Source organism: Otolemur garnettii, unplaced genomic scaffold (genome assembly GCF_000181295.1).
Source record: "Otolemur garnettii isolate 467f Iridium unplaced genomic scaffold, OtoGar3 scaffold00103, whole genome shotgun sequence".
Classification (NCBI taxonomy): domain Eukaryota; kingdom Metazoa; phylum Chordata; class Mammalia; order Primates; family Galagidae; genus Otolemur; species Otolemur garnettii.
In genome coordinates, this window is record NW_003852498.1 from 7,286,987 (window position 1) to 7,314,717 (window position 27,731).

General features: G+C 36.6%; 1 protein-coding gene across 1 annotated transcript in view; it reads right to left on the bottom strand.

Moving 5' to 3' along the window:
• Positions 1-27,731, bottom strand: part of COL25A1 (collagen type XXV alpha 1 chain) — a 162,895-nt gene that overhangs the window by 26,186 nt on the left and 108,978 nt on the right. Inside the window, 5 exon segments of the mRNA XM_012809279.1 lie at positions 3,771-3,815; positions 10,189-10,266; positions 11,348-11,392; positions 13,717-13,785; positions 19,224-19,286. Of these exon segments, the coding sequence (XP_012664733.1) occupies positions 3,771-3,815; positions 10,189-10,266; positions 11,348-11,392; positions 13,717-13,785; positions 19,224-19,286 (300 nt within the window).

The following is a 27,731-nucleotide window of genomic DNA, read 5'->3' on the forward strand; positions in this document are numbered from 1 at the left end:
TGGTAACACAAGAATACTCTATTACAACACATATCTAAACTAAGATTATTATCTAAATAATAACTTTCTTGAAGATTATCCATAATACTTATAGATAGCTTAGATCCAGTGTTTTTACTTTCTTCTCTATGTGAGATGCAGGCTGAAAAATACGGTGAAAGAAAACTGACCGAGATAATGTGATAGGTGACCATAGCCTATAATAACAGCCTATATGCTTTAGTTAATTTTTTTCTCCATACAAAATCTGTGTGGTTTCTCTGTTTCCAACTTCAGTAAAAAGCAAACCATACACTAAACCTAAGAAAAAATAAAATGCAAAACCTCATGAATTTACAAGAATATTTTAATTGGCACAGTTTGAACAGTAGATACAAATTCATGATTGTTGAGTGTGCTATTTCCAGAAATACCTCACTGAAGGATGTTATAAATCAGATAATCTTTTAGTCCATGTGGAATTACTTTTGGATCAATTCAATTTCCTATACTGTGCTGGGAATGAATTAAAACTTACTATTTATATTATGATTTGTGCGAACTTTTGACAAACTCAAAATATACAGATTTTTTTTTTTTGGCCAAAGATTGTTCCATTGAAAACAAATTTATATAATATGCCTGAGATTTATTTAAATAACCGATGCTTAGTCGCCTTTCGGTTTTGAGAGATACTGAACAAATTCCTTAAGAGGGAAGACAGTCATTTAAGTGTATCCCATCACAGATACCTCTGATTCTCACATCGTGGCAACTTTGTATCAACAGCTCTTTCTGAGTGTGAGGGAACTACCTCACAGACAGATTTCCAACCCCAGTGGAGCTAACTTGGGGCTGTAGTTTTCTAGAAAGGCTTGTTTGCTGATGCTATAAACCACAATATTGAAATGGGTAGAGCTCTTTGCCCTGGTAAAAACTTTAAGAGCTGTGGGCTATAGCATGAAATTTGAGCTTTCCAATGTTTAAGGAAGGTATGACCTTATGGTTCTAAACAAATGAAATAAAAAAGGGGAAAAGGGACCTTTTCTTTATTTCAGATTTCCTGCTCTTTGCGGTAGCAGGAAAGTTTATTTTGCCACAAACAAGTCTGCTGAGGTTGGATGCACCTGGCTAAGCCCTCATTTCATTCACAGTCTGAATACTTGTCAGCACTGTGGGTCCAATAATGGCCTTGCTAAGCTTTTCCCTTTAAAATATGACTCACAAGTGTTTAAAAGAAAAGCATCACTCATGAGTCATTCATTTATCCCTCACCCCTCAAATGTGGTTTGTGAAAGTTACTTGATGTCTGAGAAACCAAACAATTCTTGTTTGATAAAGGAAGGAGAAATGCTCATTGTATAAGTTCCCATTCCATTTGAGACTGAGTTCTGAGATTACAATGAGTTCTATATTTGATTCAGGCTACACTTTGCTGTCTCTTGGTCATAGCCACATCTCATCCCAGTTATCCCAATCTTCTCAAACAGAGCATAAAGGACTATCTCAGCTAACACAAGAGCTCAGTTACAAGACCATTGTGGGGTGGATCTGGTAGGGATGACAATTTAGTAGAAGGATGCCTAGGGTGTGAAGAGAGAAGAATGACTAACTCCCCCTCCACACCACTTGTCTAGATATTCATCTGGCCAACCTCTCCTCATCTTTCAGTCTCAACTCAAAGCCACTTGTGACTCCCAAGACTTAGAGGGCCCTTCTCATGCACATCCACAGCACATGTTCTTAATGAAAACACTTATTCTATTTATTACTAATTCTGACTTTACTTGCCTATCTCCCTTACTAAGCTCCTTGTTGAAACCTCTTACTAGTATCCTTACCAGTTACTAGTTCTTATCACAAATCAGAGGCTAAAAACTACTTATTGCATCACCGAATTATTAAATAAATAGGAATTGGATTATAAAACCAGGGGGATACAGGATTTATTTATTTATTATTATTATTTTAGTCGTAATAGGATTTTTATTAGACGGAAAGGAATACAGAAGCAGTAAAAAGCACCAGAGCCTCTGGCAAAGGGGAAGACCCAAGTTGGAAATCTCTCTCACGGGCCCTTTTGTCTAGGGAAGATACAGGTTTTAGTGAGATAGACTTTTGAGTGAGGTGGTCCTTTTTGCCTCTTTGAGTCAAGGGATAGAAACCTTTCGTGCTTCTCTAGGCTTTTTGGGCTACAGAGAAAAGTCCTAGAAAATTTTGAGGTTTATGAGCAATGAGGTATGTATTTAGCTTAGGGAACAATTTTGGCTTTGGAGACTTAGTCAAGTGAGGAGATGAAGCAAGGAACTTACGCCTTGGTTGACGCTACATGAAGGGAAAAGGAACCTGCAGATTTCCTTCTAGATTGTCCAGTCTAGTTCACCAAGATAGTAAAAAACAGAGATCCACGCAGTCTTGCTCAGCAGGAATAAAGACTGCATGTGACTGAAGCATTTTTTGCGTAACGTCTCTTAGGGAGACCAGAATGCGGTGGAGAAATACACAGTTAAGAATCCTACACCTTACATTAATGTTATGCATAAAACCCCTTTGAAATTGCAATCTATGTTCCAAATACATTTCACATAGGCAAGGACTTCAGTAGTATTTTGCTTTATATTCCTTTATATAATAGAAAAATAATTTTTTCTATGTACTAGGTTTCTGTTTTTAAGCATCTAGAAAGAGAAGAGTACAAAAGCTGATATATGTGTTATGATAGACTTAAGCAAATAATCTGGTTTAAGAAGCATAAACAAAAGATGAATTTCAAAGACACTTGAATCTTCTACAAGAATCCAATGATGAAAGCCAAATTTCAACACATGTAGCTCAGTTCTGAAAAGCCAGTCATGGGCTGTGTGTTAATTGATCAAACATGGTTGATTAACTAAGCTTTAAGTTTAAAAGGATAAACTTAACACAATCAACAAATTTAGATAGAATCAAGTAACTAGGTTTTTACTGCTTGTAGTTGGTGTGTTTCATTAGATTAGACTAAAATAGCAGAATGTCTGAATATAAAAAGTACAGGAATATGTATAAATAAGACTCAAAAATGATCCTCCAAATTGTCATTTGTGAATGCATCATGCTAAAGCTTCCTTTCTTTTTTATTACAAATGAATTGGAAGGAAGGACCTTCCTCAATGTCAAAGTAAATTTCCTTCAGTCCTCCTCTATTTTCTTTTATTATTTATTTATTTATTTTTGTTTTTGAGACAGAGTGTCACTTGGTCACCCTGGGTAGAGTGCTGTAGCATCATAGCTCACAGCAACCTCAAACTCTTGGGCTTAAGTGATCCTCTTGCTTCAGCCTCCCAAGTAGCTGGGGCTATAGGAGCCCACCACAACACCAGGCTATTTTTAGAGATGGGGTTTCACTCTTGCTCAGCCTGGTCTTGAACTCCTGAGCTCAAGGGATCCACCCGCCTCCGTTTGCCAGAGTGCTAGGTGAGCCACCCTGCCTGGCCCTTCTATTTTATTTTTTTATACATCACATTTAATATCTCTTCACATTTACAATTTCTATGGAACTTGTTTTTATTTTGTTTAATAGTCTGTTTTTTTCAATGTCCTCCTTAAATTTAATTTCTGCACCTTCTTTTCTAATTTTCCCTCTGCCCTCAGTCCAAACCTCATTCCTTTACGTCATTCTCTGAAGCAATATGGCCAATCTCAGCTTCTGTGACATTTCATAAGATTGGTCTTCAAGGATACATATCCTCAACCTTAGTACAGGCTCCTCTGTACTGGATATGGTAAATGGAAACAAGTAAATAAAGAATAACCTTTGGCCCTTGTAGTCCTTGAGGTCCGGGAGGTCCAGGGGGACCCTAAATCAAGAAAAGACACAATTTTAAAAAGTAGTAAGTATATGTATTAAAACTCATGCTTTAAATAATAAACACATTACACACTTCTCCTATTTCTGTCAGAATCAGATATCCCTTAGCCTTGATTATAATGGGAAGAAATTTCACTAGTTATATAATTATAAAATTATACACAGATATATATATACACTAAAATATCTACACATTTTAGGTCAAAAGAATACTGAAGATGCTTTTGGGTTGATTCTAACAGATGATGTAAAATTGCAGCTGTGCCCCAAATTCACCTTCTTGGAATTAATTAGCTTACTAATATTACCTGTATTTCTAGATACACTGCCCCCTCCACCCCAAGGGCTTTGATTTCTCAAGTTCTAAAGAACAGAACAAAGCTTTATTATTAAGACAAGGCCAAAGACTCTGAAGAAAATTAACAATAACTTTGTTTCATGACTTTTTCACTAAGTAGACAAAGTGACTTGATGGGGACAGATGTTGTAAAACCTTATTAATAGAAGGACACACAAAATTGTCAGATAAAAACAATTGCTACATTAGTATCGTTCTGACTGGCATGCAGGAACACCAAATACAAAATCACAGACCACAGAAATCATGCAATAGGAGTTACCGTGACAGTTAAAGTAGTAATCCTCTGTTGAGAAAATGCATTGACAAAGACAGAGTTACCTATTTGTGTGCCAAAATACAATTACACATTTCTGAAGTAATCAACTTTTTGCATATGTTTTGGCATATTTTCTGAAGACTTAGAAGGAATTGAAAAGACACTGAAAATATATTATCCTATCTTCAACACAGTATAGTTGTAAAGAGTTTTAAAAAGTTCATTTTAGAATCTCATGTAAAAAGAAATCTACGGTTGAAGAAAAAAAAGTCACATTTTTAATTCACCTGATGAAAAATATTACACAGTAAAGTAATGCACACTAGGGTTTTGTCAGCAGAAAATTGTGAACTGAGAGATTTTGCTATTGATAAAAGCTCTACTATCCTAGAGGTAGGATAAAAGGTCTACTCTAGAGAGCACTTTGACTACAGAATTCAGAAATATTCTATTGCATGCTTTTTCTTTTAGTCTATAGCTTATCTGTTGCATTAAAATTAACTTTGTGTGTGTGCTTTCCATGACTAAAGATATTAGTTGACATACAATTAATCTGGTTTCTTAAAGAGCTAGAGAACTGTAATAAAATAGAGGGTGCCAAAAAAAGTATATACACCTTAAGTGAGGTTATCTACATTATTACTTGTCGAAGTTGAATTGAAGGTACTGTTACTGGTTAAGCATCCCTAGACGTGCTATACAAATCCATTTTACCTGTAATTCATACACTTTTTGGGAATGACTGATTTAACTTCCAACAAGACCTCTTAAAATGTGTATGCATATTTTTGGCACCCCATTATATTCTCTCAAAGTACGACTCTCCAAACATGATCCCTAATCCATGAGTTATATTTTTGTATTAATACTTTCTAGTTTAGATCTTGAGTGAAAAGTTCTATGGGGCCTATAAGTACTACATGAAATCACAGAGGGGGGAATATTTTCCACTAGGGGATCTGGTCTTAGAGAAACTTTATCTGATTATATGTAAATTTGTGAGTGTCAATTTAACACTATCTTTTTGTTTTCTACCCCTCCATTCCAATTATTCAAGTGGTTGTTACTGTTTTTATTATTGTTGTAAAAAACAATTTTAACATTATTAATCTCCTATCAAACACTTAAATGAGTTTCTAGTGACACCATGTCATACTTCTTTGGAAAGTTATATATTTCTGCATGTACACATATGGTTAAAGTTTGCATTTTATAATAAAAATCAGTCATGGTCATCATAGCTTTAGAGAAAACATAATAGGAAAAAAAAAATCAGTGCATCTAAGATAAAAAGGAAAATAGCCACAAACTGAGGACCAGGTATATAAAAGAGGAGGGCCTAGAATTTTATACCCTCAGATCTATGAAACATAAGGTATCATTTACTTTATTCTTAAGGGATTCACCTAGAACAAGAATTGGATTTATAGTTATGAGAAAGCTACTTTTCCTACTCTTATAATATAGATGAGTCACTTAAACAAGGCTATTTGAAAATTATAGGGTGGAAATAATTTTTTTATCATTGCTTTCTGATTACATATTACTTGCAAACTAGAAAGCAGAATTATAAAGCCTTAGAGAGGAAAGGGAGTTTAAAATTTGAACTGTGAAGTTTTTCCACCCTGTGCCATATATGAATTCATTTTGCCTGAACACAAACTAGTTTGTCATGTTTTCTTTTAAGCTGCATAGTAAAAAAAAAGTTATTAACAGTTACTCAATAAACAGATAGGTTTTAAATGATTTTGTTAAGTAACTATGTTTGTAAGACCTGAAAATTGTGTAGCGTCCCATACAGTTAACAGAAGAACAAATGACAGCAAGCTAACTTCACACAGATGTAGTTCTGACCACCGTCTGGAAGCGTTGGAGCGCAGACACACAGAGAAGTCCTAAAGATGTCGGCTCGCTCTGGATTTCATGTACATGGCCCCTCTAAGTTAAAGCTACATAAACTCAGCAGGGTTTCCTCTTGAACTGCAGTAATGATTTGAAAACCAGAACTTTTGGTAGTAATGGAGAAAGACGTGCCATTCTCTAGTGAGACATGATGTGAAATGGGAGGTGTGAACTAGAGCAACTGTAAATTGGGTAAAGCCTCGGAGGCTGCTGTGTGATTTATTCCCTGAGATGACTATAGGAATCTCTTTAGAATTCAAGGTTATTTTCTTTCATTTCTTACAATGATGCAAGCTTAAAATTATCCATGATTTATCCTACAAAACAGGTTAAGTTAAATGGTGATGAGAATTTTTAAAAGTTTGAGTTAGGAAACAGGTTTTACTGTTAATTGTGGAAATTTAAACACCTTAAATAAAAATAAATAGCTTATGGTAATGCTTGGGTAAACACCAATTTTCAATAGAGGCAACAGTAAAGTTTTAAATTTCTAATGTAGTCTGATTATAACTGTAATATACTCCTATTTATCTAATTTATCTGAGGTGGGTTTTTCTTGGGTAGATTATTTTCAGAGAGGCAATAATCAAATGAAATCTGTGAAACTATTACTAAACATCAAAAGAATTATGTCTACCACTTCTTCTTAATGTAACTTAATTGATTTTACTAGGGACTCTTAATCTACTAGAACACTATGTAAGAAAACCAATAAATAGTTTTGAATTGAAAAAAATAACTGTATGCTATTTATAAGTGCAACATATAGTTGTCCTAACAACACCACAAAAATAATAAGTCTTTAGGTTGGGACATCAGCATGAGCTAGCTGACTACGAGGCATATTGACTGCTTTATAGTCATACAGAACTCAAGATGAGAAAAAGAAACTGAGATATATATCTTTTCATATTAAGATGTGCCATTTTTTTTTAAGTATACTCCTTTCAGGCCTATCAGTAAAAAGTATTCAGAAGCTCCCCAAAATAGCTCTGGTAATAATGTTAGATTCCACAGACTCATAGAAAAATCTATTCCAATAACATCTTCATTTTGCAGATAAGATCACTGAAGCATAGGTATATTAAGTGATCTCCCAAAATGACTCAGCTAGTTAGTAGTAGCTGGGAGACTGAAACAGAGATTTCCATTTTAGGCTAAAATAGCTTGGTTCATGCTAGTTACTATTCATGCAAAGATTGCTTTAACAACCCATTCATAGTTTTGCAGAAAATGGCCAATAATTTTGGAGAAGTTTCTGGAAGATAAGAGGCTAGACAGCTCTTAAAGGTGGTAGCAAGAATTATAGTGCTACTGAAATGTCCTTGTTTAAGGGACATCTACAATACTGCTAACAAATTAAGTTTTTAAAAAGTGTCCATATACTATTTTATAAGTAAGAACCTTAAAACATAGTAGGCACACCAAAACTTTGTCTCTTTCTCTCTTTCTCTCTACATATAGTTATCAACCCATGGAAAAGGGAACTATTTATAAAACTGGCTGTAGAACTTTACAATAATCCAGGGGCTGCTGTGTACTTATACTGGTCTACTTATACTAAGGAACAGATGTTGACTGGATATACTGTCAAAGCAACAAATCTCCAAGTAGTAAACAGTAAACATGCTTTTCTTTGCATTTTACCAGAAGATAAAGAATGAAAAGATCAGAAAAATAGGCTGAACTGAATATAGATTTTAGAAAAACCATTTAACAAATACTAGTTAAAAATAGTAGTTGTAGCAAAGGACCCGTAGAGGTATAGATCTCCCATAATTGGATCATGCCAGTGAAATCATGAGGATGGAAAAATGATTCAAATAGGTACAAAATAGCAGAGAAATATTTCAAACAACTAATTTGGTTTTCAAACAAAGAAATGGCTTGTAATATGGCTGAGTGCAGTCACTTATGCCTGTAATGCTAGCACTTGGGAGGCGGAGGCAGGTGGATTGCCTGAGCTCATGGGTTTGAGACCAGCCTGAGCCAAAGCAAGACCTCATCTTGAAAAAATAGCCAGGTGTTATAGCGGGCACCTGTAGTCCCAGCTACTTGGGAGGCTGAGGCAAGAGAATCGCTTAAGCCCAAGAGTTGGAGGTTGCTGTGAGCTATGATGCCACAGCACTCTACTGAAAGCAACAAAGTAAGACTCTATCTCAAAAAGAAAAAAGAATGGCTTATACATGTGAACTAAGCATGTTTATTCAAACAATAACTGCTTAATATTTACATACCCATGTGTAAGTAGAACACATTTTCTGTCACCAAAAAATTTACAATCTGATGAGAGGCAAGACTAAATTCAAGTATGGATGATAAACTACTGGGCCCTGACTACTAACATGTACAGAATTAAAAGGTGGAACTCACCTGGGTGGCAACCATAGATTGTAGGATAGGATTTAGATGGGAAAGAAAGAAAAAAAGAGTGGAATGCACCCAGTCGAAAAGGACATTTGTGTGAATATGGTAAGAATGGTCACACAGGGAAAAACTCTATGCTGTGGAGAAATAAAAGGTTCATCATAGGAAGGGCAAGATTATAGTCTTAAAATGGAGAAGATTGAGCTTGATCAAATAAGCAGTGAGAGGTCACTTAGATTTCTGAGCCAATTAGAACCCTCAACGCAGAGCGAAATTATTGAAATTACCTTGGAGTGATACACAGGATGGATAAGAAAGTCAGGGAGACATTCTGGGGAAAGGAATTACATTAGGCATAAAGTAAATAGGAGATGGACTTTTTGGAAATGAAGAATAGGAAGCCTCAAGAGACACTTTCAAAAGAATGTAGTAGCACCTGGTAAAATAGAATAAATATATAACTAAAAATAGTTTTTAAATGTCTCTAAAGTTTCTATCCCCCCAAATTCAAAGACTCGCGGGGTCAGTAACAGAAACTAGTCTGTTAAGAAAGGAAATCATTTGGTAGGTGGGAGAGGTAATCGGCATAATGGCATGTACTCGTGGAAGTCAGTAGGAAATGGAGCTTCCAGAGTGAAAGTATTCTTAGACACATGAAGGCCCACACAGAATAGAGCAGGAAGCAAAATAATCCAGAATGATACTGTGGAAGAACACAGAAGGATGAATATGCCAAGAAAAGAAAGTCTCAAAATGATGGTGGTTTGGTCTAAATATCACAGAAAAGCAAAGGTGATGAGAACAATGGGTTTGACACAGAGGTTACTGCTGACCTTTGGAAGAGACATTGCCCCAGAATGATAATAGAGACTAGAATGCAGGAGTCTAAACATGAAAAGGATGAACAGGAAACAAAGGTGATGGAAACAAGCCACACACTCTATTTTTAACTTAAAGGAAGAAAAAGAATTGAAGTACAGCAGCAATAAGAAATACAGAGGGCTTACTGTGTGGTAACAGTGTTCTAAGTGTGTAATATGTATTTAGCCATTTGGTCCTCTCGACAACCCTTCGAGGCAGACACTGACTGCTACTATCCTCATTTTGCAGATAGGAAAACTGAGGCACACAGAAGTGAAATAACTTGCCTTAGGTCACACATTCGGTAAGCAAGAAAACTGACATTTGAACCCAAGCAGCTGCAGCTCCACAGCTGAGCTCCCTCTTTAAGAGGCAAAGATTGGTCCAACTGGCACAAGATTCACACCTGGTAAAAGCTTAAATATAGTCGAAAGTAGAAGGGAAAGAAAAGAAGGGATTCCAAAATGCTACAAAACAAGGAAGATGAACTGGAGCAGAGAGAAAGGTATGGGTTCAGGAGAACAGGGAGAAGGGTGCTTTGAGCAGCGGAGTTCCCCTGGCATGGAAGCTCATCAGTGTCCTTTCTGCGTGTCAGGGCGGGGAGCAGTCACTTACCTGTAAGGCTTCATGCAGGTTGCCATTGTAGTCTATGATCTCAGTGGCCCCTTGATCTCCTTTTTGACCAGGTGGACCCTGCAACAGAAACCCACCAAGGGAAAATCATGGGAGAGATGCTAGCATATAGAGGGGACTATGGCAGAAGCAAAAACAACAACTTGCAACTCTCTTTGACATTACTTCTCTACTAAGGCCCAACTGTGCTTTAGCATAAATAAATAAATACGTCACAATTCTGTCCTTATTTTGGAATAGGCAAACCACTTCTAACTTTCTGCCTCTTGTAGGTTAAAGAATGAGATATGATTTTCAAAATGATAGAACTTTTAAGAGACAAGTCTCTCGCTATGTTGCCCAGGCTGACCTTGAACTCCTGGACTCAAGCAATCCTCTTATCTCAGCCTCCCAAAGTGATGAGATTATAGGCAGGAGCCTCTATGCCCAGCCAAGACATGATTTAATCTCTGATACTGTTTTCTGAAAATTATAAAATATAGGCAAATATATAGCCCATATTTGACATAATATACAAAATTTTATTGACTTTCTCCATATTTATTAATATAACCCCTAACCTTTTCTTACTCATCCATATCTCATAGATTGCTTCCTCATTATTTAAAAATATAGAACACTGTTCTGTGGAAATGCTTCTCAACAGAAATGTCATGAAAATTAAACCAAATAGGCAGCAAAAAGGAGAGTATATATCTTTTTAAGACTTCTACTCTACTCATTAGATCTGCTACTTAATTTCTATTAGTCATGTCCTAATTCCCTCTCTTTTTAAAAAAGGCTCTAAACATATGGATTATTGCTTTCTTTATAATTGGATTAAGTGAAATATGGAAAATTCTATTAGCTGGATGGCTATGGACTTGCCATTGCTCATTGAACAGAGAAAAAGTGGATAGGAAAAGTCCTTTAGACTTTCTTCCAAAGGCAGCTCATTTTATGTGTTAGAATACCCACACTTGCTGCTCCTGACGACTAAAATAAAAAATAACAAGATGAGTGGATAGCAGGAATATATGGTAGTCCATCTCCAATGCTGTGATTGGGTATTATTAGTCCAGATGCCTTGTGAAAAGCCACACAGGCACTACTTCAAATCTGAGCTTGTAGGGGGCAAAGTCTAGATGAGAGGCACACTCACCCTTGGTCCCAGAGCTCCAGAGTCCCCTTTGTCTCCACGATCACCCTTTTCCCAGTGAAAAAAAGGAAACCTTAATTATTGGTGGTGCCAACAGTCTAGAAATCTCTCAAGTCTACGGATGTATTTGTACCTTACAGTGTCACTTTTATTGTGAACTTCTGAAGATGAAAACAATAACAGTAACCACCACCAAATGGTAAATGCTTATTTAAGATGAAGCTCGAAGGGAATTAAAATTCCTTTTTCACATAATAGAGTATCTTGGAACAAAAATATATAGTAACTCTCACTAGGTGGGATCTGCAAAAGCGAAGCAAATGGTTTCCATGGCACCCACAGCAATCTTTTACCTTTCAATCGAATCATGTTCTTCCTTTTATTTGAAGAGATTTGGGGCAAAGGGACAGAGAGCCAAGCAATTGTGCTGCCTGTCCTCTGAAGAAGAGTATAGATAATTGGGACAGAGAAGGAAAGCAGAGCTCATTCTAAGCATAATTAGGAGAGACGGGTCACAGGTCAGGCCTCCCTCAGATGATGGGACTCTAAGGAAAAGTTGGTTTTCGGTGGAAGCATTTTAAAACACAGACAGTGCTGAAGTGGACAGCAGCCAGGTGGACCAGGTTGGCAGGGCTGAAGGTCACAGCCAGGGCAAACCCAATTCTCTCTTTCTCTTTGTCCAGCCCCCCAATGCAATATGAAAATATCTGAAGTTTTATTTATGGTGTAATTACCTCAGCAGCAGAGACAACAGGAATAGTCTAAGCCCTCAAAATTCTCAGAAGTGTAAACTGAAACTCTGGAGAAGAAATTTGAACCTGTGTAGATTTAAAGGTTCCTTATGATCAGCCTTAAATATAGTGAGGCTTGTTCCTATGTAAACTTCAAAGCATTTTTACATGTCTTTCTATATATTCAGATAAGCTGGGTAAGGATTAATGAAGATAAACAGGAAAAAGGATTATAATTTTTCCTATCCACACTATGCTAAATGCATTGAGTATAATAATTAAATTTGCTATCAATAGAACATTAATAATCTCTGCTCTCCCTTTTCTTCATTTTGCCCCCATTTTTCCATGTTATTAGTTAATGGCATTTTAAATAACATGATTCTGCTGATAGTATATGCGGTATTACAGATAAAAAAAGAACATGACAATGGGAAGAATTTCAATTGGTGGCAAAACTTTAGTGCCCTGTTGGGATATTACTAACCTAAAAGCAAAGTATAATTTGAACATTTATCACAAAGATAGCTAAGGGTGAAAAATAAGATTATATAATACATAATTTAAATTAAGTAAAGTTCTTAATTTTTTCCAATAAAACTATTCTTATAAAACAGGAAATACGACTTCTTTTAAAAGAATAGTTTGAGGCACCAGTATATACAAAAACAAGCAAAATGAAACAAACCAATTGTTTTGAGAAACCATCACAGGGATGAAATTATTGCAACCCAAATGTGGGTTTAATCTAAAACACGATTCTCTGTGGAAAAGGCAAAAGAGCACAGATCTTGAAGGCCTCACGTTACATTAAAATGGTTACTGACCTTTGACCCCTTTGGGCCTCTAGCTCCTGATTCACCTGGCTTCCCCTATTGTAGGAGAATATGAAGATGAAAAAGAGAAAATGGCAGAGGAAATAAGAACAGACAAGAGAAATTAGCAGTAAATCAGAATAATGAAGAAAATGGAAACACTTTAACTGTTTTTAATGGCCTCAGTGTATGGCTCTATACAATGTCAGTTATTATAACACTAAACACAAGTACCATCATCATAACATTGGATCATTCGCTGGTCTCCCCAACCTTTATTCCATTATTATTCTGAAGACTTCCCTCCCATCAGTGGGTAGGAAGAGTTCTGGGAATAATTCTCATTAGGTTCAACAGTGTTTGCATAAATTTACTTTTCATCAGAGAGTAAGTTGTTTCCTCTGTCTTTAGGATGGGTTATTAAAATAAAGTGTGACCACATTAGTTTGCCAGAAGTTTAGATGAACAAAGGTTGAATAGTCAAATAAATCCTTAGCTCTAATATTTTTAAGGTGTTACAGTCCATTAAGTTACCATAGAAACAAACAACTGACAGAGATTTTCTCAGCAAGTTTTAACACTCACTGATAATGTGCTAATATAATAGCACTTTCTTCTTTACATTTGGATGTGTTATTAAATTTGATCGCTGAACAGAGTAAGGTAAACAGGGTATGTTGAATTGGAAAATCTCTTTTGAAAAAGAACCAATTGGTATGTGTTTCAATGAACTGTTTTTTATTTGGACTGTTTTAATACCTTGAGAAATTTCACGCACACATTTCCAAGTCAACAAATGCTATTTTCCAATGTAAGAAGAACTGACCTTTGGTCCAGGAACTCCAGGCTCCCCTCGCTCACCTCTTCCGGGAGGCCCTGCCTCCCCACGTTCACCCTGTCACAAATTGCAAAACAAGTAAATAGCAGATGCCCCAGGCTGGTTTTTGGCGATTAATAAAAAAGTTGAATGAAATCAAAGAAAGCAGAGAGTTATTTTTTATTTACCAAGTACCCAGAACTATATTAATCTCTTAACATGAATTTATCTCATTTAATAATCAAAACATTCTGGATGGTTAATTTTAGGTGTCAACTTGAGCGCATGAAGGGTCACATGAAAAGCTGCTAAAGCATTATTTCTGGGTATGTCTGTGAAGGTGTTTCCAGAGGACAGTGGTGTGTGAGTCAGTGGACTGAGGGGGAGATCAACCTTCAATGTGGGTAGGTCCCATCAAATTGGCTGGGGGCCCAGATAGAAAAGGCAGAGGGGAGGCAAATTCTGTCTCTCTCTTCTGGAGCTGAGACACCCTTTATCTCTTGCCCCTGGACATTGGAACTCCAGGTTCTCTGGCCTTTGGACTCCAGGATTTGAACTAGTAGGCTCCTCCCACCGCCTAAAAGGGTCTTTGCAGGAGTCCTCAAACTTTTTAAACAGGGGGCCAGTTCACTGTTCCTCAGACCGTTGGAGGGCTGGACTGCGGGCCCCAGGACAAGTCGGCTACTAAGCAAGACAGGCAGCAGCGGCAAAAACACCTGGCAGGCTGGATAAATGTCCTAGGTGGGTTGCATGTGGCCCACGTGGGGCCATAGTTTGAGGATGCCGGGTTGTGCTTTAGCCTCAGACTGAGAGTTTCCCCATTGGTTTTCTTGGATCTGAAGCCCTGGAACTTGTACTGAGCCACAGTACTGGCATCCCAGAGTTTCCAGCCTGCTGACAGCATACAGTGGGACTTCTTAGCCTCCATAATCTGTGGGCCCATTTTGCTCTTAAATCCTCTCTCAGCTCTCTCTCTATATACACATTTCTTTTTTAAAATTGATTTTGTCTTTCTGGGGAACCCTAAAAACAACAATTATTCAATGTGTTTAATAATAATATTATAATCCCCAATTTACAGGTAAGGAAATGGTTTAGTAAATGCCTGACAGATAGCTCTGTTGGTGAATAGAAAGACGTTTAAAGGGAATTGATAAAGATCATGATTGTATCTCAAGATAGGAAGAGACATCCATTTTCATTCTATAGCCACTTTGTAAGTATTTCTTGCAAGAGATATGACAAAGTGACTAAGTTCCAGATTTTGTAGTCCAGCATCCTGGGTTTTAATCCCGGCTCTGTTATTTACCAGTTCTGTACTCTGAGGCAAATTCGTTAAGTTCTGTAAACCTCAGTTTCCTCCATAAAAATGGAGAAAACAATAGTACTGATTCCATATTTCACAATGGTGAACATACAGGTGTTACAGCTTTTTGATATATAGGGTGTCCCAAACATCACCCCTAAAGTCATCATACTTAGGGAAAATGGGAAATTGTAGCTAAATGTACTTTTATTTACAAAATATTCATTCCAAATTTTTACAAAATATTTATAACATATTCTTTATGTGTGGCCCATCTCTTTGTAAAATTTGTACATTTTTCCCAATGTTTGATGACTATAAGGGTGACTTTGGGACATCTTGTATTCCTGGCTCTATGAAGTATAAACATGGCTTTTACCCTCAAGGACCTAGTGATCTAGTTAGACAACAGGCACATGAACAAAATAGTTAAGAATGAAGGACTAAGACTACATGTGACAGAAGAGGGATCGTCCTGGGTTCTGAATGTTGTGGATAGGATCCCTGGCACTGAGACTTGAGTTATGTCCTGGAGGATGGGAACCTTTTATAATTATTGCTGTTGATGACTACACCATGGGTGAGTACTGATTGCATGAAACACTTTCCATGCATTCTCCTGTTTAATCCTCAGGACAAATGGAATTATCCATATTCCACAGATGAGGAAGCACAGATGAGGAAGCTGTAGGTAACTTGCTCCAAGTCACAAAGCTTTTAAAGTGAGAATGCTGTAATTTAAAACTGATTGTGACCAATCTTCAATTTTTGCATAAATGTTTCTGAACATAATGTTTTTGCATCTCTCTGATTGTTTTCTTAGGATATATTCCTAGTTGGAGAATTGCTGAGTCAAAAAGTATGAACACTTTACATTTTATTTCTTTTCCTAGAGACAGAGTCTCCCTGTGTCCTTCAGGCTGGTTTCAAACCGCTGGCCTCAAGAGATCCTCCTCTCTTGGTCTCCCAAAGTGCTGAGATTACAGGCAGGAGCCACCGGGCCCACTAAAACATCTGAATACTTTAAAAGCTTTCCAAATTGCCTTCTAGGAAGATGGCATCATTTTACACTTCCTAAACAGAGGGAAGGGAACGACTTCCTGGGTAAGAAGTAGAATTTTAATAATTGAAGAGAGTTAAAATTCAGACAGTTGATGACACATTTATGAATGAGAGAAGTGCCCTCCTCACTGAAGGAACCAATTCATCTTGGAAACGATTAAAAAAAAATAGGATTGGATCCTTGTTGGTAATGTAGGGCTTTAAATTCAAGGATCTTTATCTGTATCTTGCTCACTTTGGGAAGCCTTTCTGGTTTTGTAGAGAAGTGGGTAGCTTCTGGTAAGGGCTAACAACATCTCAGTAGGTTTCTCAGCATTAACTGAGGAGGGTGTGAAAATGGACAGGTTGGGAGAAAGCCAAGGGACTTCACTGGATATCTGACATGATAAAGATGGTCCAGAAATCCTTTTTTGCCTTTTTGTTAAAAAAAATTCCTCTTATCCCCTGCTGGTAAAGTATGACTAATGGGCTTCTGTTGGTATATGGAATTTTTATTTTTTAAAAAAATGTACATTATTGGTGTTTCTTCTAATATTTTACTTTAAGAATTATAGAAGAATCCTAAAACAGTTGCTATAAGGTTTTTTTTTTTAGAGAAAATTAAAAACATTAAAAAAAATGTGGCTGTAGTTCATTATAGGAGTCTACATATCTTTACATAGAATCATAGAATCGTTTTTAATCACAATGCCCCTAATTATTTCTCTATCACTCTGTGAAATTATATTATTTCTTGACTTCCATCTTTTTATGTATCTTCCCCCTCCCGTACTAGACTATAAGCTTCTGGAGGACAGAGGCTGTTTTTGTTGCACCTACTTTCCATTCTAAAATATAGAAAAGAAGCTGGCAAAAAAAACTTTTATTGAATTACTGAATAAACAATTTTGTAGAAGTATTCTAAAATATCCTGACTATAATAATCCCATTTCTTTACATTTATGTAGAACTCTCCTAGGCATGGAAGTAGGCACTAAAGATACATACAGCAGCACATAAAACAGATTTTTAGGTGCCATTACATATTTTTCTTTTCTTTTTTTTCTTTTTTAAAGACAGAGTCTCATTTTGTCACACTTGGTAGAGGGCTGTGGTATCACACCTCACAGCAACCTTAAACTCTTAGGCTCAAGTGATCCTCTTGCCTCCGCCTCCCAGGAAGCTGGGACTACAGGTGCTCAGCACAACGCCCAGCTATGTTTAGAGATGGGGTCTCGCTCTGGCTCAGGCTGGTGTCAAACTCCTGAGCTCAGGCAATCCACCTGCCTTGGCCTCCCAGAGTGCTAGGATAACAGGTGTGAGCCACCGAGCCCAGCATATATTACATATCTTTCTTAATTATGGTCTCTCCTCACTGTGTTGGGAGAAAAAAAACACAGTTTGTATTTTAAATCTGAAATTTAGTGGTGCAAATCTAGACTGTTTATATACCTGGAAAATAGTAGTAGTGTTCAGCTAAAGGAGATTTTTAAATAATCTAACTTTCCCATTATGATACTGAACTCTTGTTAAGACAGGCAATTCAGATGACAGTTAACTTCAAATACTGTTAATAAAATGCACTTCCTACCTACATCCCTTCTTGTGGAAGCACAAAAGAGGTACAGTACATTCTTTACTGTACGGTCAGGGGTTCAGAGCAGTACCTGTTATAAAGTACTTGGTAGAACAATGTACTTGTAACAATCTACTTGGTCTGTAGAACAATGCTAGGTTCTTCATAATAGTAACTACTGTTGATTCTACCTCTCGATTTTTTTGGAAACTGCAGAATAGTTTATAATCAGTTAAAGAAAAGAAATTTTGAGATGGACTCCACTCTCTGCCGCCTGTCTGTCTTCTTTCTTTTCTTACACAAGAACAGAGACTCGTATAGCAAACAAAATGCCACAAACATTTACGGCTCTGGTCCATCCTTCTTTCCTTCTACATGACCAGCTCTCACCTTCTCTGTTACTGTCTTCACCCTGGAGGCTGACTTCTTTTCTCACCTGGCTCTGAGGCTGCAAACCTGAATAAATACAGCAGTTCTTCTATCCATAGGGAATGCTCATCATTCCCTTGCTTTCTCTCCCTTTTTATTCCAGAAGGCATTTCTTGTGTGAATCTGCTCAAACTAAAACAGGCATTCCTCATATTTTGTTAATAAGGCTGACAGCTCATTATGTGAGGAAGAAATTTCTTAAGAAAACAACAATTTTGCATAATTCCGCTGAGTTTCAGTCTCCCTTAGGCCATACATAGTTTCCATTTACTAGGATTAGAGTTATTTTCACTTGACCAGAGGAAATGAGTATTCTTCTGTCAGAACACACCATGAACATATTTCTCTAACACTTGGAAATCATCCCTGGTTTGTTTCTGGTGAACATAGTACACATTAAGGCAAAGACTGATTTGATTTAAAAATAAAAGAATGTAGCTGGATATGATGTTGCCCCTTCTTTGATTCATGAGCCTGTCATGAGTAAAGTTCCATTATCAGAGCCGCACCTTTTTATGTCTAACGGGGTAGATAAAAACAGAATATGGGCCTGACTGTATTCACAGCAACATACATTTTTACATGGCAACATAAAAAGTTTGCTTGTAGCATTCTCTCTAGGGTTGCCAAGTAGAAGATCGTGGTTTTCATTATTGAATAGTTCTGCAGACTTTATTCAGAGTAGATCTTTTCGGAGCGTGGCACTCAAGAATCTATATGACATCAGTACTTGCCTTTGAAATATGGGAATAGTAATAACACTTGATTTACAAGTATATCCTAGAATTGCTGGTGAGGAGCAGGAATTAAATGAGTTCTAGCTTTCCTCCTGAGAATTCCTCTACTGTTTCATATGGCCAGGAGGTTATAGCATCATACCAGTTTAGGACCAATTTGGGGGACTACTGGAACAACAAATATATTCCACCATCCCGTTGCCTTGCCTAAGGCTTTCTGGAGTTAATTTTCCAGAAACTTAACTTTCTATTTAATATGGTGTTTCTATTTGAAGTGTCAGTAATGGGTAGATTAAGCAGCTTTTGTTCTCTATTAGGCAAAAAAATCTGATCATCTCAATAACTGAGTTACCTTCTATTTCTTTCAATGGACTAAAAATATATGACAAAAGTTTCAGAAAAAAAGGAAGGAAGTGATTGTACTTACCTTTGTTCCTGGTAACCCTGGTAGGCCTGGTTCTCCCTGAGGACCAATGAAACCTGGTTCTCCCTTTAAAAAGACAGGCATATGAGATCATTATTCATTTGACAGTAAATAAATAAAGCTAAACTTATTTCCTGCTCCTAGGATTTTGCTTCTTTGATAATATATAGCTTTCTAGCTGAGATCTAGCTTCTGACTGTAAAATTGGTCAGAATAGGTCTACATCAGTGAAAACACTTTGAATACAATTTGAAGAAGTATTAGATAGTGAAAGTGACAAAGTTAGATAAATGTCTTTACAAGCTCCTTTCTTACCTGTCATCCAGTGTTTCTTACTTCTTACCACCTTAAGATCCACTGTGTTTGGGTGGATGTGATAGGAAGCCCTTAAGATGGGCCTCAACAACCCCACCCCCTGATGGTTAAGCCCCTGTGTAATCCCCTCTCCTTGAGCATGGACTGGATTTCCTGACTCACATCTAATGAACAGAACATGGCAGAAGTGATAGGACAGCACGTCTGGGTCTATGTTATTATGAAGACTGTGGCTTCCATGTAGGGGGCTCTTTCTTGTTGCTTTTGACTCAAATATCATGTTTTGGGACAGGCCAGCTGCCACGTTGTGTGCAGTCGTATGGAGAAGCTTACATTGTGAGGACTAAGTTCTGCCAACAACCACACGTGTGAGCTTGGGAGCAGGTGTCCCACCCCTGCAGAGTCTGTCCCAGCCCCAGCCACCTCATGAGAGAGCCAGCCAGATGCCTGTAGCTGTGCTGTGTCTGAATCCCTATCTCTCAGAAACTGTGAGATCGTTAATGTTTGTTTTAAGCCATCAAATTTGGGGATAACATGGTTGGCAAAAATAGATAACTGATAAAATGGATGTGGCCAGGGAAGAGATTTGGGAAAATTAAGCATGAAAGGAAAAAATCTCTCTTCTTGCCATACTTCTAAAAGCTCCTCTCCACTGCCTGGAGGAAACCTAGCCAGTATAACAAAACTATATTTGGTCTTAATCCCCAATTCCTGGCACTAACCACCTAAAAGCCTGGGAATTTTCTGGGTGATAGGAATAAGGAACATCTTTCAGTGTTCATAACCTACCCCTTCCAGCCATCCCTGAATTTATGTAAATGAAGTGACTCTTAGCAGGCCCCTAGATAGCTTCAGGATGAAAACTGGTCACCAGAGGAACCAACTGTTGATAAGAAGGTTGGAACTTCCTGCTTCATCTCCCAGCCTCTGGGGAGGGGAGAGTGGCTGGAGATGGAGTTCATTCTCCAATGGCAAATGACTTAATCAATCATGCCTATGTAATGGAACCTCCATAATCTCCCCAAATGACAGGGACGAGAGAGCTTCTGAGCTGGTGAGCACATCCATGTGCCAGGAAGGTGAAATGTATCAACTCCCCAGGGACAGAGGCTTTTGTGCTTGGAACGCTTCCAGATTTCACCCTGTGTACTTTTTTAGCTGATTGTTTGTTTTCACCCTTTACCATCAATTGCAATACTAAGTACGGCATTTTCCTGAGTTTTGCGAGTCATTCTTGCAAATTGTCAAGCTTGGTTTGTGAGAACCGCTGAATTAGCTGCCAAGTGGGTAACCTGGGGACTAGATTAAAGTGACTGGTGCCTGAACTGAGGTCAGCCCTGTGAGATCAAGCCCTTAAATCTATTGAGTCTGATACCAACCAGGGTAGTTAGTGTCAGAATAGGATGGTGTCAGAGAATCAAAGAGCTAGAGAATTGGTGTCAGAAAAGACCTGAGACTAGTATTCATAATGTAAAGGTCTTGGATTGTTTATGGAGCAGTTTTTAATGTTGTTTGATATATTTGATTTTTTTCTAAGGCAGTAGTATTTCAATCTTTGTTTCATGATACTTTGAGTTGAGTAGGAAGGTAGAGAGGGAATGTTTTACAAGATATTCTAAAATGTCATAAAGTATTTTTCAAACAAGTGAATTTTCAAAATATGCCACATAAAACCTTGGGTACTAGGTGGAGAACAAAAGATTATTACCACCACAAAACATATCATACTGATTTATAACTCATATAGATTTATCTCTAGCTCTAGTGCTCATGAGATGGATTTAAGAAAAATAAAGAGGTTGGGGTAGGGAACCAATGCTCTAGGAAGGTTGCTTGTGAACTTTCTGTAATTCCCTATTCTACCTACCCCATTCCCTTGTATCTAGTGGAAAGGAGAAGCTGAAAATGTAATTTTGGGTGGCTCTCTTACTGGTCTAAAATGAAAATCTGAACTATATTCAGAGATATCAATGATGACCATTTTACTTCTAGTAAAGGAGTTTAACTTATTTCATAAATGCAAAAATTATAAGGAAGACATTTATTTACATGTAAAATATTCTCCCTATAAAATGATATATGCAAATAAACAAATACACCCTCCCCACTTTTAAGAGAAATGCTGTGTTAAAGTCAATGTGTGTCATTGGTAACAATTTCATATCATGAAAATGCAAAGCACGTTAATATGTTAAAAGTCTTACAAGTAGACAAAAACTCTTCCATGTCTTCAAGTAGAAATAAAATTATCTCATGTTTGCTTAGCAAATCAGGTAGAGGCACCATTAAGACATACTAATAAAAGAGAATTTGAAAAAAAAAGAGTAAATGTTGCATAATACACTTCTTATTCAGGTTAGTATTTAGTTTATAAAAAGATGAAACATGCAGGGGCATTATTCACAAACAAATAAATGAGGCTCTGTGATCTAAGTAGCCAGACAAAAGTGTTTTTCTCCCTTTTTAAAAATATAAAATACTATTAAAACAGTCACACTCTAATGGGGGAAGTGGTCAGGGACTCACCCACCAAAGAGTTTTGTACATTTGTTTAAGCAGGACAACAGAACACATGGAATCAGACTGTCATGGGGTCAATCCATGACCCTCCCCCAGAGGAATGAGACTTTAAATTCCCCTTAGCAAGCATACAGAAAGTTCTTCTAAAACAGAATGTTCAGGGGGAATTATTTTATTTTACTTGTTTATTAGCAATAATTATTTTATTTTACTTGTTTATTTAGCAGCCTCAACAATTTTAGCACTATTAATATTGGCTAATTTTAAAGGCTTTGAGTTTGATTAGTTATACCTGATCACGCCACTCTGAGAAAACATCTACCATATCTATGCATTCCCACATACTTATTTCAATTAATCGAAGAAGAAAAATAGCATACTTTGAGATGACAGTTTTATGTTCATTTATTTCCAGAGCTCTCAATCATTTTAGAGACATTACTTCTATTCTCTCTTTATTTTGGCAGGGTGGGGAGGAGATAAGTATTGGTCTCTTTTTTCTCAGGGTTCAAAAGCAATTGTTGAAGTATATAAGGCATGGATATATCCACTTGTGGTCTTGAGCTGGTTGGGCTGATTCTTAACCTTCTTAAGCTTATACCAGAGTTCTCAAAGTGTGCTCTGAGGCCCTCTGGGGATCTCTGGACCTTTTCAGGGAGTCTTTAAGGTCAAACTGTTTTCATAATACAAAGACATTATTTATATTTTGTTTATTTAACTTTCATTGCCCCTTGAATGCACAGAGTATGAAAAATTCATTACATGGTTGTAGATTCCACATTGCACCTAACTTTTAAGAAACTACCACTTGTGGAGTTTGGAGTAGTATCAAAGAAGCATATCAATAAATATCTGAATAGGCCATTAAAATAACCTCCCCTCGTCCAGTTATATATCTGTATAAGGCTGGTTTTTTTTCATATAGTTTAACCCAAACAACAAATTGCAACAAGTTGAATGCAGAAACATATATGAGAATCCAGTTGCTTTCTAGTAAGCTAGACATTAAAGAGATTTGACCAAAAAAAAAAGTTATAATTCATAAAACATGCTATTTAACATGTAATTGATTTAAAATTTTTTCTGTTATAATTTCAGATACAAAAATATCAAAAAAAGCTCTTTCAGTTCTAATCTTTAGGAGTGTAAAGAGATTGGAGGCCAAAATGCTCAAGAACTACTGTACAAAAATGTAGAATTATGTTAAAGGCTGACTTCACAAGCTAGAGTCCTGATTGCCAAATAATAGAAGACCTGACATTGTTGATAGGTGGTTTAGATAAGATCTACTACAAGAAAATGCAAGAAAGCACTTAGTTCTCTCTCTAGAATAAAGTATTTGCAATATATGCTTGTTATTATTGTTTCCCTTATCTTATAGGCTTAAAAACTTAGCTATTATTAATATTATTAGTAGTAGTAGTATTACAGTTTCTGCAACCTAATTGGTAATATACACGGTGTCTTCTTGTCACCTTTCAACCTGCCTGGGGCTACATTCAATACTTCTTCAATTTCTCTTAAGAAGTAACCCTAAATTTCCACATACGAGTATATCCTTATCTTCTGAGCAACATCTATCTTCTAGGGTAGTAAGAACTGCAAAACCAAAAGACATTTAAAACATACAAACTATGTAAGACAGAGAAATGACAGATTTTCTAAGAATAAGTTTTCTTCCCTTAAGAAAGGAAAAGAGGAAAATGGTCATACCTATTAAATTTCCCTAAATAAATGAAACCTTAAAAAATTTTTATTGGAATTGATTTTACTGAATAGTAAAATCTCAAGTGACAAAATCAATGTACACAAATCAGTAGCTTTCATGTATGCCAACAACAGTCAAGATGAGAATCAAATCAAAGAAACAATACCTTTCTCGGTAGCAACAAAGAAAATAAAATACTCATGAGTATTGTTAACAAAGGAGGTAAAAGAGACAGAGAATTATTAAGTACTCAAGAAGAAACTGCAGAGGATATACACAGATGGAAAAATAGACCATGCTCATGGATCAGTGGAACCAACATTGTTAAAATGTCTATACTACCCAAAGTCATTTATAGATTCAATTCAATTCCCATAAAAATACTAGTGTCATTGTTTGCAGATCTAGAAAAAATAGATCTGTGCTTCATATGGAATCAGAAAAAACCCCAAATAACCAAGGCAACCTTACATCATAAGAACAAAGCAGGAGGCATCATTTTAACAGACTTCAAGCTCTACTACAAAGCCAGAGTGACCAAAGCAGCGTGGTACTGGGACAAAAACAGAGACATAGACCTATGGATCAGAACAGAGAGCCCAGACATGAAATCATACTTGAATTCCCATTTTATTTTTCATAAAACAGATAAAATCATACACTAGGGAAAAGAATCCCTAAATGGTTCTGGGAAAACTAGATATCACATGTGAAAGACTGTCTGCACCTTTCACCACTCACAAAAATTAACTCATGATGGACAAAAGACTTAAATTTAGGAAACTGAGAATTCTAGAAGAAAAGGTTGGAAAAACTTAGAGTTACCAGCCAATGCAAAGAATTCATAAAGAAGACCCCCAAAGCAATCACAGCAACAACAAAAACAAATAAATGGGACCTGATCAAATGAAAAAGCTGCATAGCCAAGAAAACAATCAACAGAGCAAATAGACAAGCCACAGAATGGGAGAAAATATTCATATGCTATATATCTGGTAAAGAACTGATAACTGGAATCTATAAAGAACTCAAGCAAATTAGCAAGAGACAGCCAAACAACCCCATTAAAAAGTAGGCAAAAGGGCACAAACCATTCAAACGAAGCTATATTAATGGCCAACAAACTCATGAAAAAAACTCAATGTCTCTGATCATTAGGGAAATGAAAGTCAAAATCACAATGAATATCACCTAATGCCAATGAGAATGGCTCATATGAAAAAGTCCCACAGAAAATGCTGGCATAGATGTAGAGAAGAAACTCTTATACACTGTTAGTGGGTGTGGGCCTGCAACCTTGTACAAATTCTGTGGAAAATTGCATACAGATATGTCAAAGAACTTAAAGTAGACCTACCATTTGATCCAGCAACCCCACTGGTGGGTATATACCCAAAAGAGAAAAGGTCATTTTATAAAAAAGATACCTGTACTTGAATGTTTATAGCAGCACAATTCACAATTGCAAAGACATGAAAACAACCCAAGTGCCCACCAATACATGAATGGATTAATAAAATGTGATATATGCATACTATGGGATACTACTCAGTCATAAAAAAAAATGGCAATTTAATATCTTTTGTAACAACCTGGATGGAACTGGAAATCATTCTTTTAAGTGAAACATCTTTAGAATTGAGAATACTCAATACCAAATTGGAACTAATTGCTCAAAACTTAAGAGCACATATGGAAATAAGTCTCAGTGAAAATCAAGCTGGGGAGAGCTGAAGAGGAGGTGGGTAAATTGACACTTATTGGGTACAGTGCACATTATCTGGGTGAAAGGCACACGTATGTATATAACTGACTTAATTGTACAAAAACAAAGTATGTAAAAAACCATGAGTACTCAATATGGGGGAGCCTTTCTTCTTTGAGAAGGACTGATACACAGTTTAAAGGCTCTAGAATCTTCTAAATGTCTAAGATATAGGCAATAATGATAACCTAAAGTTATAGAAATACTTTCTTGTAATAAAAAAGTAAGCAAGTGTCTGTTCTACTATAGTCAGAACTGTTGACAATTCTTATTAACAGAATAGAGGAAAAGAGTCTGAGTCTGGGGAAAAAGCTGGGAAGATGTAGCAAAATACTTTTAGGCAATCATCTTTGGAGTAAATCAGACTACACAAAAACAAGCTTGTATACATTTTCAGGGCAACAAATAGGAGAAGTAACTATTTATATGGGAAATGTATAACAATTCTCTCAGTTGTTTTGCATTTTTAATCTTTAATCAATGAGAAATAAGACAATGCTAAACTGAAAATTATTCTCTTACCTGTCTGAGGAGACAAAGTGGGGGAGGAAATTTGAACTATAATGGAATTAAGCTCTTACATTACTTTTAATAAAGGAAAAATAAATCCAGAGGCTCCCCTCTTTTTTTCTTTTTTACTAGGCAATTACCAGAATTAGAAAATCCAAACCATAACTTCAAGGAGCTGCTTTAGACATAATATGGGAACATAAAGCAGACATCATTTGAAAAGGGCAGGTGGTGGTTATCATCTTCAGAGAAAAGCATTTGAACAGGCAAACAGTAAGTAAAACAGCTCTCCCAATGAAGTGAAAACAATAAAATAGGACATTTTCTAAAACCGTTAACCTTTTAAGTTAATGGTCTGTTAGTGCTTTAAAAAAAAAATAAAAATGTCTAAGGAAAATGGGGGAAAGGCAGAGATCTTAAACATCTACTTTCCTGGATATATGAGGGCACCAGGTAGTAGGCTAAGACTAAGTTGAGAGGAACACCAATTATTTCACCTACTCTGCTCTAAAATTACTTTCTTTAAAATATCCTACACACACACATACATACATAAATACACACACATTTCTTTTCTCATTTCACATATATACATTTCACATTCTCCATCCAAAGGAAGGAAGACAAGAGGGGAGAGAGGAATGGAGGGGAATAGGTACCTGAACAATTTCTGTTCCCCTCTCCGTTACCATGACAATTGAATCTAGATTAATCTGTTATTTTTGTTTTCATTGTTTTATCTTGTTTTGTTTTTATTGGTTCTGGAAATCTCCAAACTAGATTTACTCCTGAGACAAACAGTAAAATCTGAACAATGTATTATCTAACCTTTAAAATAAGTACAGAACCACAATTTAATCAAAGCCTGAGGATAAGACTATAACACTATTTATCAGAGTCCTTAATATAATCCCAAATTTTCATCACTAGAACATAATTAATAGCTGACACCCTATTCTGCTTCCCAAGCCACATGCTAACCAGGGAGTAAATGGGCTGTCAGAGAAATAGATGGTTTAGCTCTGCTGGTGTTATTGTAAGATGGACTAATGCAGCATCCAGTTCCAAAATGAAGACAAATTTGGTCTAATTTTCTGGTCTTTTCCTGAATATTATATTTGATTTCTCCCTAAGTTCCTTCACAAGATTTATCCTTTGGCTATCTTTAAAATTAATTAATTAGCTCATAATCATTGAGTTAAAACAACAAACCAGGTCGCAAGACCATAACGACATATTTCCCTGTGTAGAGCTGGCAGAAAAGGTGAGTAGCTTTGGTTTTAGCAATTCAAGTAGGGTTCAGGGAGGGCAGAAGTGATGCTGCTCATTCAGGAAAAAGTCCTATATAGGCCTGATGGTATACTGCTGGGGGCAGCGGCAAGCAGACCTACCTGAAAACCTGACATGGGTTGCTAATTAGACTAAAAGCTTAGCATAACCGGAGCACATAAGAGAATGAAGTCTGTGGAGAAAAACTACAGCTGAAATCAGAAGTATGTCTTCACATTGATCTTTCCAACCAGTTAACCATCAGGGTGGCCGCACTTCAGTCTTGTAGTGTTAAGTTCAGTGACTATGAACTAATCATAACTTACACGTGCTATATTTGATAATTATCCTGTTTTTGTACCAAACAAAAATTTCCATCATGGATTAGGGTCAGTATTAAGTCTCTCTCTTTCTCTCTCCTTTC